We start from the raw sequence: 14,542 nt of genomic DNA, 5'->3' as shown, positions 1-14,542 counted from the left end.
GGTTTTAGGTGACTCTCAATACTTACTTGAAAACACTTAAAGTCTACACAGTTCTTCCCAATCACTGAGGAAATTATGCAGCTCCTGTGCATGTAGGTTAGGTTAATCTCTTCACTTATTATTAAATTTTAGCAGCTTTCAAGAGCCCAACAAAATGTCATATGTTCTATAAAAGTCTAGTAGCTATTAACAATTATGAAATACACCCTAACCTAATAAACTAGGAGTATTCATAACATTTGAAGTGAATAAAAAAATTCTGCATGAAATGCTTTGCATGGTAAGTTCCTGCATAAAACAAAAATCTCACTACAAAAGGTAAAAAGGGAAGGCATAATAATTTTTCTTTCTACACTGAATTAAATGGCAATGTAAAATAATGGGGGGAGGTTTTGGAGGATTTTTGATTTTTTTTTTTAAAGCTTACGTAGTTCCTGTAATCCCAGTGTCACAAAACAATAACGTTGTTGTGACTCAAAAAAACCAAGAAAACAGGTGTGGAACAACACAGGTACTTATTCAGGACAACAGCTGTACTATACTTTTGCTAATGCTGAATATTACTCACAGTACAGATCAGTTTTTAATGCAACACCTGAAGTTAAAGTTCTACAGAATTTTTAAAAAAGAATTTAAGAGAGGCAAGTAATTTCCAAATACTGTATTTTTTTTCCTGACAAAATAAAAATACTTTGGAGAGCAACTTAATGCTCAACTTTTAACTGTAAGCAGAAACCGCGGAGCCCAAGCGGTGTATTTCCAGCTGCAGCGACAGATAAGACAATAGATTCTACTGCTTTTGCCATACATGTTCCTATGAATTTCTGTTTACCCATACAAAATCATACTGTGAGGATTTTGATGCATGGCCCAAATACGTATCTGTGGGATGGACCCGTTTGGCATAAGGAACGCTTGGAAGGAGCAGTCTCCACATGGTCCTTGCAACTGCTCCACTCCTAACCCTCAGCTCAGACCCTCAGCTCCCTGCCTCGTCAGGCCAGGAAAAACTTGCTTGAAATGATCCTTAGAGATGCGAAATAATTCAACAAATACTTTTACCTTAAGGCAAAAAAAACGCCACAGTCTTTAATAATAAAAAGGTAAGTACAACTAAGAGTACTGATGACACAGTATCTTCGACAAGACACAAGTGTCAAGTTTTATACAGATGCTTTCAAAAGCAAAAATTCTATTTTTATATTCTGTAACATTTTTTGCTTTGAAATACAAAAAGCACAGAAAATTAAGAAAAATAGTACAAATCAAAGGTCAGCAATCTTAAATAATTGAAGCCATTTCAGATAAATTGAGTCAGATTTGCTGTTTGTTCCCCTTTAGTTTTTCTATTTACATTCCTTAAGCTGTACTATTTTCTAGAATTCAGAATGTAGAAACCTTCTATAAGCTTTTTTAAAAAAGCTTCATCAGCCATGCAGCAACAAACGTGACTGTAGGAATTTGCTTCTCTTGTGAGACCACTAAAAAAGGTCGTTGAATAACTAATGGTCTATTACAACAATGAAATGAGAGACTTCAGTGGGATCTCTAATCCCTCCAGTTTTTAAAAGAATAAATCAAACTAAGGATGGGGAAATTGAGTGTTTTTTTAAATATTTTAACTTGCGAAGTGTACTTTCAATACCTGATCCTGATAATGACATGAGTATCACTGAAGAATGATTCCTCATCAAGGTACTTCCCATTAAAACACAGGAAAACATGTAATTTATTTATGAATATACGGTCCTGTATTTTACATCTGTTTATGAATAACTATCACTGGCTTTTTTATTCTACATTTAAGTCCTACTGCAACATTTTAAGGAGCTTCCTGTTACCCCCTTAACAGTTGTTTTAATTTTAGAGAAGGAGAGATTTTGTCTCCTGCATGTCCTTCCGCTGTTTCAAGGAGATTGTAGCTGAACGCCCTTTGCAATAGCAGATTGAAGTAGTGATGAAACTGCCAGAAACTGTTTCAACCACTTTTTCCTCTTCCAAATTGAGCAAAAGGCTTTCTGTATTGTCTTACCTTTATGGTTTTGGTCTGGAGTCTGAGTCCATTTAAAGTGTTAATGGCTTTCTCTGCATCCTTTGGATCAATGTAGTTAACAAATCCATATCCTAAACTCTGCCCTGTTGAAACAAAAAAACAAAGAAAAAAGGACTCAGTATTTTTTGTAAACACTTACAAGAACAGGATCAACACTTTTTTACCGTTCCTTTCATCACTGCTTTCCCCTATGGTCTTTATGCCATTCTTCACCATTTCATTATCTTAATTTTTACATTGGCTCCCCACTATTAGAACTGTTTTTCTGAAGATCCTACTTTAAAAACAAAATGAAGCAAGCCTCCATGCTTCTCCAAGACTTTACTGAAAAGCGTACAAGGCTTGACATCAGCAGAATTACATAATAGTTTTGTGCCGAGTTCCCAATAAATATAACTGGTTGACTTGCCAGAACAGGAAGGAGGTCACCACTTAGAAATAAACACAGTCTTGCCACTGTTTATAAACAAATCCATAGGTGTTTAAAATGCAAAAAGTTAGGGAACAATGTTTGAACATGAACCTTAAAAGTAGCTGACTGAGAAAAACAGCCACCTTTCCATCTCGTTTTATTGCTCGGTGAGCAGCCAGGAAATAGGAGGAGAAAGGACAGCTCAAATTGCACTAGGATAGGAGATTGCATTAAAGCTTTCCTCAGTGTATTAGAGATGACGGCAAAAGCAAAACAGCACAACTACTGCTGTGCACAGGATGGCAGGAGCCCACTTCAGCAGCCAAAACCATTTCAACAGCTTCTGGTTTACGAAGAAGATCTGTGTTTGCAGTAGAAAGAAGAGACCTGGTTAATAACTAGTAATAACACGGCACTAGCAGCACCACAACACTTCATTCACACAGAGCAGGGACAAAGCTGCACGTTTGCAAATGCACCAAGAAAGCCTATACTGAAAAGGCAGGTTTTCCCAAATCATAAGTACCAATTTTGCAGCACTGGTTCTATGAATGCTATGTGAGAGACCACAGCTTTCCCCCTCCCTCCCCTTGCACCTCCTCCTGAATTGATTTTGCACATTTGGAAAGAAACAGAATCCCTATGTTCCCCCCCTCCCCTTTAGGGCACACATACACAGAAGAAGTGCATAAACAGATATCTCACTCCAAAAGGAAGCGGGCAGACAGTGTCTCCTGCACATCGGCCACGCTGCTGCTTGTGCCCCTCCAGGCACGGATGTGCAGGGGATGCGAGTGATCCTACAAGCAGGCAGCGATCAGAAAATGTGAAAAATCCCTCCCGAGGAGGATGGCAGCACTTGTGAACATGGCCTGCCAGGAGATTTCTATCCATGGCAGCAATGAACAACGACCCAGCTCCTTCTCACCAGGAGAAAGCCGAGGCTGTGAAAGCAGCTGCACATGAAGTGCCTTGATGTACCCCGTAGGCACGGATCCTGCCTCCCTCCCCAGCACAAAGCTTTGTTTCTTTGTCTCCTGGACTACAAAAAAGCATCTGTCTTTCTCAGACACCACCAAAAATAGTGTTTGCAGTAACACAAATACAGGGAGTGCTTCTGTCTTACAAAATCAGATCAAAGCACTAAAAGCTGCTAACTATGCTATGGAATACCTTAAAAATCCATGGAAACACGGCAGTTCATTCCTAAAATGCCCACATGCAGGCGTTTGGGTACGAAATGGCTGTTTTAAACTACAATATATCGAGGGAGCAATTCCATCCAATCAATTTAACTTCAGACCGAAGTATAAAAACATACCCAGTCCTCCTGGAGAGCTGAATTAACCCCAGCAAAGCTATTCTTACCCGAGTTACGCGACATTAACCGAGAAAGAACTAGAGTCTGACTGAGCAGAAATCGGGTAAAGATGCTTCTCCTGCTATGCCTTCCCCCTCCTCCACCTAGGATACTTCATACAGCCCCACTCCTGTGCATCTGAACTTAACCATATCCTTCACGTATTTTCTTCAGAACAGTCCTAGGGAGAAGGGAGCCATTCCATTCTCTAGGAGACTAACCCCATTTGGTAGGAGACAAAGGGAGGCAGATGCAAGGATCAGGGCCTGGATACCCTGACCTCCTGCGTCCACTGTTCTCATCAGCTGCGTATTGACCTTCAGAGGTATGCAGCTAATACAAGTAGCAACGAGGCACTGGGACTTACGTCAACCTGTCTGAACACAGGCTTCAACATCCTGACACTGCTATTCCCGAGATGCAGGGACTGACCAACCTCTAAAATAGAAGGATTCTTAATTGCAGGAAAATAGAGGAAAAAAATTTACTCCTTCTCTTGGACTTCTCCAGTTACATTGTTCAGGTTATTCAGCTATCACCATCTCCAATTCTCCCTACCAAGGGCAAATTTTTCTCTCCAAGGTGGAGGATAAGGAGTACCAACACTAACAAAACTGTTTGCAAGCTAAGCTTTACAGGCATACATAAAGAAAACAATTCCATTGTCAAAGTTTTGCCTAGAGTAACAGGTACATAGAGATGACTTTATAGTATATACTCACAAACACTGAAATAATCTAACACTTGACAGAGCTGAAAGTTTGTAATCCAGAAGGTATCAGTTGTGATTTTGTATCAAATACATTAATTGCAATAACGGCTGTATTACATTCTCAAACAAAACCACGATGAGTCTATTCAGCAGTCTGAACACTGAACTTCTGTTAATTAAAAAAAGCTTACAATAAAAAAATCCAAACCCAACACCCTTTGCAACCTACTGAAGTCTTGGTGCCATTGCTTCAATTAGCAAATTCCTGTTGCTGCGTGTTGCCATATGCTTCACTTTGTACTGGTGAAGCTGAAGGGAGAAAGATCTTTCTGTTAAGAGCGTGTCACTTCAGAAAGATCTTTTGCTTGGTTTACTTTGTGTTCTCAGGTACTTAATATGCAGTGCATCTCCCCTAAATGCCAATGTTTAATGAAGACAGGTGTTGTTTCCCCCCACCCCCAACCTCGAAAATTGAAAAGAAAATAAACCCAGAACAAAAATCATTTTGTGAAAAAACTTTATGACTGCTGGCAGACATCGTAAAGTTATAGTGTGCTAAACATTTACAGCTAAGCAGCAACAAAAAAGATATCCAGCTAAAAATATTATTTTCAAATTACTCTCAAGAGCAACACACCTTATGTCAGACAAAACACAGACTCTAGATGTGAAAGAACTAAAAATTGTTACTGGGAGAGAAAGAAAAGGATTTGTTCCAGAATATGGTGAAGAAATGGGAACTTTCAGTGCATCCCCCTCACTCATGTACTCTTATTGCATGCACTAGAAAAGGGTAACATTTCTTTGGACGCAATCTGGCAACACGAAGCAAGCAGCTGGACCTCTCAGTGGGATGCCACACAGACACTGAAGTTCATTCCCATGCTACACTTCCCAGGAACAGCACCGTAAATAGTAAATATTTTCTTTTATTTGGAATCTAATAGGTCATCACACGCTGTGATTCAGTAGGGTAGGCAAGAGATATTTCTAGATGATCTTAAAACACCACCTTTTTGTAGCACTAATACCATTGCTCTTTCAGAATGTTCTGTGTAACTTGCAGAAAATTTGCAGGAGACCTACTATGATTTGGTAAAGAATACGTCTATAAGTTAGTGATAACAGGACAAAAATGAACAGGTTTTGACCTATTTAGAACAGACAGACAAAAACCCCAAACACACAAAGAAAAGTCCAAGCTTGTAATGTATGAATTTCGTATTTTAGAAGGCTCCATTTCACAGAGCTGAAAACCACAAGATTAAAGAGAACCAAGATAAGAAATGCAGAAAAACACATCACGTTTACAACATTTAACCACACACCCAAAAACATGCAACTATAAAATAGGCTGTGCCAGTTCAAGTCCTGTACCTGCCTTACTCTATAAGCCAGCCTGCTTGAGCCCTTTCCACATTTAAATTAAAAGAGACGAAGAGGAAACAGATGGCAATATAAACAGAAAAATCCTCCGAAAATGAAAGAAACGAACCCAGAGAAGTCTGACTAGCAAAGTTCAGAATATTCAGAATAGAATATTCAGAAGAGCAAAAGCCTTTTTTCTTCCTTTTTTTTTTAAAAAAGGATACAGGGGAAAATATGCCTTCACACTCACTCACCAGTGGATAGTAAGACTAATACAGCAGAGAGCAGATGCGTAGTGTATACCTAAAGAAAATGCATGAAGTACTAACTAGTAACTCAGGTGGACATTAAGCAATAGCTGCTAGCATTGTACATTTTTAAATGAGATGATCTAGACTACTTGCACAGAATAACCCTCAAAAGTAAAGGGCAAACAGCTCCCTTGTGATTTTTAGTAATTCTTAAAGCACCGAGCAAATTCCAGGGGCTTGAAGGAAAGAATTTTTGCACTGAAATTCAAGAAGAGAGGACTAGATAACCCAAGTAATTACAGGTCTGTCAGCCTCATGCTGAGCAAGACAAAATTACAGAACATTCGATACTGGACTCTAATAATAAAGAATTAGAGACGGGTAATATAATCAATGTCAATCAAATTAGCTCTATGGAAAATAGATTCTGTCAAGCTAAACTGACATCCTTCTTGATGAGATTACAAGTTTGAAGTATAAATTTTAAGAATGTCGATGTAATAGCATTGATAGACTTGGTCTTCCATAAAGCACTTGATTTGGTGCTGCTTATTAATTGACTAAAAATTAACATGGTACACATTAAATGGATTAAAAAAATCAGCTGACAAATCTCAGACTGGGAATTGTGAATAGGAAATCACCAGAAGATGCGAATATTGCAGACAGCAGAAGGACGGGATGACAGGAAATGAACTAAGAGGACAAAGCACAGGTACAAAACAATCTAAGCTCCTCAAACTGCTCCAAGAAACCACATCACTTTAGATGGCACACACCCAAAATCACATCCCTACAAACCAAGAACCTCAGCATATTTTCCAAACAGGGACTTATATTGCAAGTGAAGGACTCAAATATAGGGTGACAGATAATCAACCACATCAAGCTTATAATGCTGCCAAAAGGATTAAAAGTGATCCTTCATGGCTTAAAAAACATGCTTTTGAATGGAGGAAAAAACAACAAAAGTCACTGCATCTGAATTAGCTGCATACTTAGCTGCTGTACACCAGGCCTGGGCACGGAGCTTCGTGTTTCATGAACACCGATGCCTTGGAGATGGTGAAGAGAAGAGCCATGGGAATGACTAGGGAGTGAAACTCTCAACTGAAAGATGATGGGCATCAGTCTGCCTGATCAGAAAAGGTCAAGATGAACCTTAATAGCACTACAACAGTATTCAACTGAAGTACTTTTTTTAAAAAAAATAATGTCTATACTACAGATTGCAAAGTCACATTAAAACTATGGTCCCCACTACAAAGAGTTACTCATGAGAATGGGCAGTAACAATAGTAACTCAAACTGTGGTCTTGTTGTCTTTTGCCCAAATGTAAAACCTAATTAAAGCTGCCTGTCTGACAGCCATAACACGACCGCCACCAAGTGCTGATGCTTTTCTTTGTGACATGATACCTTCCTCCAGAACTAGGCCAAGTCTGACAGCTCATCTCGTATTAGCCAGGCAGAAGCCGTCAGACTGCAATGGCCTTCAGTCACTCCGGGTTTGGGACCAAAGGATAAAACATTCACCACGAATTCTCCAAGGCTCCCAGCTCCAATTCTTGCCCATTTAAACCCCAACCAACATTTAGGGAAGAAACTGCTGCCAGCATGAACATGTCAATTGAAACAGTTGAGCTCAGCCTACATGCTACTTCATGCATGCACATCTGTGTGCTCTTGAACCTTCTCCCATGATTCTTATTAATTAGGGACGTTCCTAAAAATATTATCTACGGAAATATAGCAAGAGAAACAATCAAGTGAGAGGGCACAATGGAAAGAATGACAGATTTTTCATCTTCTAAAGAAGAGTATAAGATGAGACTCAACGACATTCAAGGCAAGTCCCACTCCAGCTGGTAGCCGTTTCAAAGCACAACCTTGGAAGCCTCCAAACCATTTCAGAAGTGTTTTAAACACATTCCTGGAAGGACAAAGAATGACTGCAACTCATATGAAAAGCTCTATGAAGCAGGGGCTTTCGGAGAAGGTTACATAAATACCACTGAGAAGATGCATTTAAAATGTACAAAGAAGGTCAAGTGAATTGGCTCTTTTTTTTTAAGTTTCTATGACAGTTACCAATAAATAAAGCTGTTTACCTAAAAAAGGAGGTAAACTAAGTAGAAAAAATTCAGACTAACAGAAAATGCAATCTAATCAAAAGACTGATGCTTTTCTCTAACAATACCACCAGACTTACTCATTCCCCATCACTTTATGAAGGAGAAAGACTTGCTGTCACCCCAGCAATGCACGCTGCAGTCACAGAAGCAAAACGGGGGGGGAAGTAACTTCAGCACACAACCCTGCTCAGACCAAATGGTCAAACTAAGGCCACTGGCAGCTTGCTATAATCCACTTATGAAAGTAACTTGTCCTGTGCTCAGTGCAGATCTATCATAGCATCCACCTAGTCTACAGTTTTAGAACTAATACAGATGCTTTCTTTGTGCAGACTAGGATTTATTCAAGAAATGTTGTCTATGAAGAGTAAGAAAGCATCTCTGCCCCCGATCACAATACAACTATCACTTTTGTAAGAATTAAGGGAAAAAATATGAAGTCTTTCTTAAAGCACAAATGAGTTACTTCAAAAAAGATGCTCCTCTAGATTAGGAGGTTAGCTGCATTTAAATACAATTTAGCCTAGAACCTCATATGTGCCTTGATGCTACAGTGCACCTACAGTCAAGTAACCCTATTTATTCTTAGTTAAACAGTTATGAACAAAATTCAAGTAGCAGTAGAAGATCCTTCTTCTAAAGATAGAGAGGAAAGGCAGGTTCTATACTCACAGGGGAAAAACCCTTGCAATGGATAGCCCAAAATACGACATTTGGAGTTTTTGAAATGAATAAACAAGCAAAATTAAACCCAAACCCTCATGGAAAATCCCTGTCTGCTACAGAGGCTGAAGCCTAAACCTAGCTAAAACACCTGTGAACACATGTATGCTGCCCTGCTCAGAAAGAAGATCCCTCAGGAAACGATTCCCCTGATCCCCAAATAGCAAAGGCAGGCCCTCCCTACAGATCTGTAGGGAGAAAATTTCTGTCACTGCCTTAATCCTGGCAATGCCAAAGAGACCCAGATGAAAGCTCGTTTGTGCTGGTGACAAGTCTTCTTGGGGGGTGATGGGTTGAGTCAAGAGTCACACAAACACTCCTGGGAGCTCTGCGCACTGAGGGCTTCACAGGCCCAGCCCCAGAGGAAGGGGCTTCCTCTGCACCAGGCTTTCTCCAACCAGCACGCTGCTACACGACTGAAATCCCCCAAAGGAAGCCTATGCAAACGGTGTGCTACATCCCACGTAAAACTCTCCCTCGGGGAGAAGATAAGAGTGAAAATGAACCAGACGTACAGACACCACTCACTCAATTTTAATATCTGAATGGGAAGTGCCAGATACCATGACAACAGGACTCGAAGAATAAAAGGGAAAGGAAAAAAGTGGTGCCCCAAATGTGAAAACAATCCTATAAATACACTAATTGTTCGACTGCTTTAACTACTACTGTACCTACCCAAGCCTTGTCTCCATTTGGGAGATAACTACTGAGTGACCTCAAAAATGAAACAGAGCCCCCACAACCCAGAAAAAAACTGCAAACTCCCCAAAACAGAAAACAAGGTCATTCAGCTAACACCCTGCCAAGTTAGAACACTTGATTTCACCAGGCAGTGCCAGAGAAGATGAAAACAGCATCAGTTTTGTCCTCTGTAGTTTTGACAAATCCCTAAATAACATCGTCTCGCATTAAATGTCTTGATTTTCAGACGTGCTCAAGCAGTAGTTCTTACGGAAGTTAAATACCAATTGACAATTTAGTCAATTCCTCAAAGTTAGACATCAGAATTGTATATTGGTATCAAAATGGTTTTCGTTTTGAGGTATGAGGTACATTTTCATTCTGAGGTAGCCCTACATGCCCATCCAGAAAATACAAAATGGAGCATGCTTTGACAGGGCCTGCTACTGTCTAGGCACCACTAGTAGATCCTTTCAAAAACCCTGCTCCCACTGAAGTTTCAGGAGGGCTTTCACAAAAACACACAATTACTCTATTTTAAACTTGACTGCAACAGTGATATAAAACATGCCTACTCTTGCAAATAGTGCCCTCAAGTATTTTTAAAGGCTCCTATCCTTTCAGATATTCTACATCTCATCTGAAAGACAACCTTGCTCTTACCTGCTCCTATGCAGATTTCTAACAAAGTCAGCTGTGTAATTACTGTACTTGAGGACTTGGACTAATCTGCATGCAAAGCTTAAGTGTCAGTTTGAGACAGATGCTGCTGACTTGACTGGAGTCCTCTGTGGTTCCCATTACAGTAGCATGGAAGCATTTTTATCTCTATAATGCACCTTTCCAACACAAACACCACTTTCAGGAAAATACTTTTATTCCTATTTTGGAGAATAGAAACTGAAAGACATCAAGATCTTCAGAGAACTTGGACCATGGATGGACTAGCATTTAGCAGAACAGGAAACTAAAGCTGTATTCCCCCCGCTTCCAAGACAGTAACCTTATTATTGGACCTCAGTGCTTTTGTGTGTTGTGCTGGCCTCGAGATATCTTGTAAACAACGCGCACATTTCATGCTGCAGAATATATTAGCCTCCTTTCTTTTTTTGTTTTCCTGCTTTTATCAAGTTTCTTTAAATGTAAAAACGGATTTTAAGCACGGGTGCATTCATAGTACTGCAAGCAGCTGATTAAGTGTGTTTTCAGAAGTCACTGCTCCTGACGCACAGGACAACCGGAGTTCGATTTCTGAACAAATATTTGGATTTTCTCCCCCCGAGTTGACATCTACTGCTTCCCTTTTTTCCATCTTCTCCTCCGCCTTCCTTTAAGGAGCACACAGCCTCTGAATTAGCAGCTGTTCTGAGAAGAGCAAGGCTGCACTCCTCCCCGCTTTGTCCCCGAACAGAACAGGGACTGTACTATACAAATCCACTGTTCTGGAGACAGGCATGAATGGACAAGCAGCAGCCATGACTTATCTATCCCAAACAGTACATTCAATGCTGAAGAAGGGACGAATTGAACACAAGAATACAGAAACGTACAGGCTAAATTATAACAATATTCAGTAAGAAGAGAAAACAGACAAGAAAAAAGTGAAAAACAAAGTTCAGTACAAAAAAGGGGGAGCACCAGTGTGGAAAACAGTTTACAACAGCAATTCAAGGAGTCGTTGAATTAGATGATACGTGTCATTTGTGGTAGGAAGCCTTCCACATCCAAAATAGGCTGTTGTGACATCATGGAGAGAGCCTATGACACTGCCGGACCAGCGGCACACTAAAAGAAGTAGATGTAGCTACACTCAACTGCAATCACAAGTGTATTGGAGGTGAGAGACAAAGCAACAAACTGAAGACAAGAGTCAGTGACCAGTAGGTATTTAGATCAAGAATGACTTAAGGCTGGAGAACAACTTAAGATGCAAGATTAGAGGTGTCCAACATTAAAACAAGTAAATGCTATCCCTTGGTTCAACAGTGACTAAAAAAATGCAAAAGCCTACAGATGTTTCAAGTGTGTAAAGGTTATGTCTGGAAAGGAAATATTAGAAGCGTGTTACTTAATTTCTCTTACACACAACACTAAGGAAGTATGTTTTATGGTCCAAAACCTAAGATAAAGTGTACTCCAGTAGGAGGAACCAGCCATAGAATGGTACATGCTTCATAACAGCAAATGCATCTTCCCCTCCCGCATTCCATTCCAGAAGCTGTTATCTCTGAATTTTAAAACATAGTGGATGGCAACTCAAAAACTTCCTACTGAGCAAGGTGGCAGGAACTGGAAGCAGAACTGACTGACTTTTCACTGGTCTGGTCTCAAGCAAAGGTACAGTCTCCAGAGTATCAAGATCCTACCACATCGTGCACGTGCACAAAATGGTGATGTCTGGCATTCAGAGGCCAAGTCTAGGTGAGAACCTGCTGCAGTAAAAGGCAACGGCAGCGAGTGGTGGGATGGTGGGGAGAGGAAAGACAGTAGAGAATCACGACACAGACCAGTCACTGAACAAGTTTCCAACTTTTGTGACAATCAGAACAGCACGAAGTACATCCTGCCTAAACAAGGCAGAACTCAGTTTACAGGAGAGATTTTTGTTAGAAGGCAAGAACATCCTCTCCCATAGCCATAGAGGAACTATGTAACCAGAGGAATCAGGAAAGACAGCTGAAATATAAGAATGCAGTGAATCTTCCAGCTTGGGAGCATTTTGAGCGGAAATAACAGCCCTAACACCTTCAGTCTAAAGGAAGTGACAGAGGCACATAAAACTGAAGGGAAAAGAATGTTTTGCCAAACAGGAATATTATGTAGGACATAAAATGCAGCAGCAATACATGAAACCTGGTTGACTGCAAGTTCCAAACGCCTTGATAATTTTGTCATTAAGTGATTTAATTCACCAACGTTTAGGGTTTTGTACCTAAACAGACTGTCAAACAACAAAAAACAAAAGCCACCACAACACTAAGGAATCTCACAGTAATTCGGAACAATGACTCAGAATACCTATTCTGTCTCAAACAGCCCACTAATTAAACTCTTTAAGCTCTACTAACCAGTTTTTCCAATGCACAGAGGAAAGTCATTTATTACAGACCGGAATACAAAATTTAATATTAACAACACAACCTGTGTCTGCAGCATTTTTAATCTGATCAGCGAAAACAAATAAAAGCTGCAACCTGACATCTAAAAAGGTTAATCTATAATAGTTAGATTTACGTAGATTACTTCACATAGCATCTGGAAAGATGCTGAGAAAAGTAAAGCTACTTCATCATGTTCCAAAATGCACTATCTATAAAATTTTGCTATCCATAAGTACTTGGACTGTAGCAAGCCTACTTAAATTTGCTTCAGCTTTAAAACAGAACTTTCAAGAACTTTAAAACGTAAGGATTTTTTTTTTTTTTTTTTTTAGGTGTTTCAAGTGTTTATAGTATTCTATATAGATACTTGCAGGTAATGGAAGTAATGAAAAGCAAACTGCTTAAAGCAGAAAACGTTATGACTTCGTTGTGTGCATATACCTACTCTACTAGTTCTATCTGTTAAATTTATTGATAATTTCATTGAAAAGGCAGCCAGTTCCCATTAATTGCCTTTTTGGTCTAAAATGCAGGTTTCAACATACTGTTCTCAAGAATAATAGAATTATATTAGAATAAACACATTCATCACTTAATTTTCCCCAGACTGAAAAGCAAACCTTTTCCTTTAGAGGTGGCATGCTGTCTGTATCAGTCAATATCTTCTTCTATGCAATATCTGTATACATGGCACTAGACATACCAGGTGTGGATATCAGAACAGACTACAAGCTGTTCTTGCTGGCTGACCACCACAGAATATGGTACAGATTTCAATACGTAACTTTGTTAAGGAGACATTACTTTTAACAATGTTAAGCATGTAGGTGGGTAAGCATGAGGGATACAAGCATTTTTTTCCTTCCTTTTGTTTTCAGTTTTGCAAAGTACTTCACCTGGAGCAAGTATGTACGATAATCCTACAGATAACATCCAGATAACAAGTCAGCTATTCCAGTGTAGAAAATCACCAGGGCAAATGCTCTATCCATCTACCTCCCAAGCTGTTCACATTAGGGGCTGGGGTTGTTTGATTTAAGACAAACTTCCAGAGCAGAAAAAAATGAAGTAGAGAAATGGGGAAGAGAGATGCATGGGTAAATAGGAATGACACAGATACAGTATGTAGGAGAACAGAGGAATCTAAAAAAGGAACTGCTGGAGAATACTTCCTTGTTATATGTCCTGTCTTACCCTGCCCTACCTACCATCCTCCTAACAGGGAAATTAAAACCACCCCCTACATCTAACCAACAGCACCCTAAGGAAGAGGAAGGCAGCCTCATTTTGTGGTTCCTAGGATGCCATAGCAAGAAGCCTGCTGATAGCTAATTTCAGGTGCTTTAAAGTGTGTACAAGCACGGACTATCTGTACAGGACAGCAGGGACACTACACCTTCTACTGCAGAAACAGCAGCCCCTCCAGAACAGCAACAATTAATCATACTGGGGATGCTGCCATTTGTTTGCTTGCAGGTGAGCATGATGCAGCTTTTCATCCATCTGCTTTTGCAACACCCCTTAAAAACCATCTAATTGAATAAATTTTCTGGGCTCTTGTGAATAAAAATAATGAGAGTTCAGGTTTTTTCTTCAAGCTGATATATTCCACTGATTAAACAGATGCTGTGAGAGCCATAAGAACTGCAGTACTGGGTCAGAGCAGAGGTCTGCCTACTCCAATATCCTGCCTTCAGCAGCACCTGCAGATCAGTAACTTGTGCTGAAATTCCTAGGGGGGAA

General features: G+C 39.9%; 1 protein-coding gene across 10 annotated transcripts in view; it reads right to left on the bottom strand.

The window, feature by feature from the left end:
• ELAVL4 (ELAV like RNA binding protein 4) overlaps window positions 1-14,542 on the bottom strand; it is a 79,636-nt gene that overhangs the window by 17,896 nt on the left and 47,198 nt on the right. For all 10 annotated transcript variants that reach the window (XM_083846616.1, XM_083846614.1, XM_083846612.1 and 7 more), the window contains exon 3: window positions 2,033-2,136. In XM_083846616.1, the coding sequence (XP_083702742.1) occupies window positions 2,033-2,136 (104 nt within the window). The remainder of the gene's footprint in view (window positions 1-2,032; window positions 2,137-14,542) is intronic.

The sequence above is a fragment of the Anser anser genome (genome assembly GCF_964211835.1).
Source record: "Anser anser genome assembly, chromosome: 8".
Taxonomy (NCBI): Eukaryota; Metazoa; Chordata; class Aves; order Anseriformes; family Anatidae; genus Anser; species Anser anser.
This window is presented reverse-complemented; position numbering and strand designations above follow the sequence as displayed.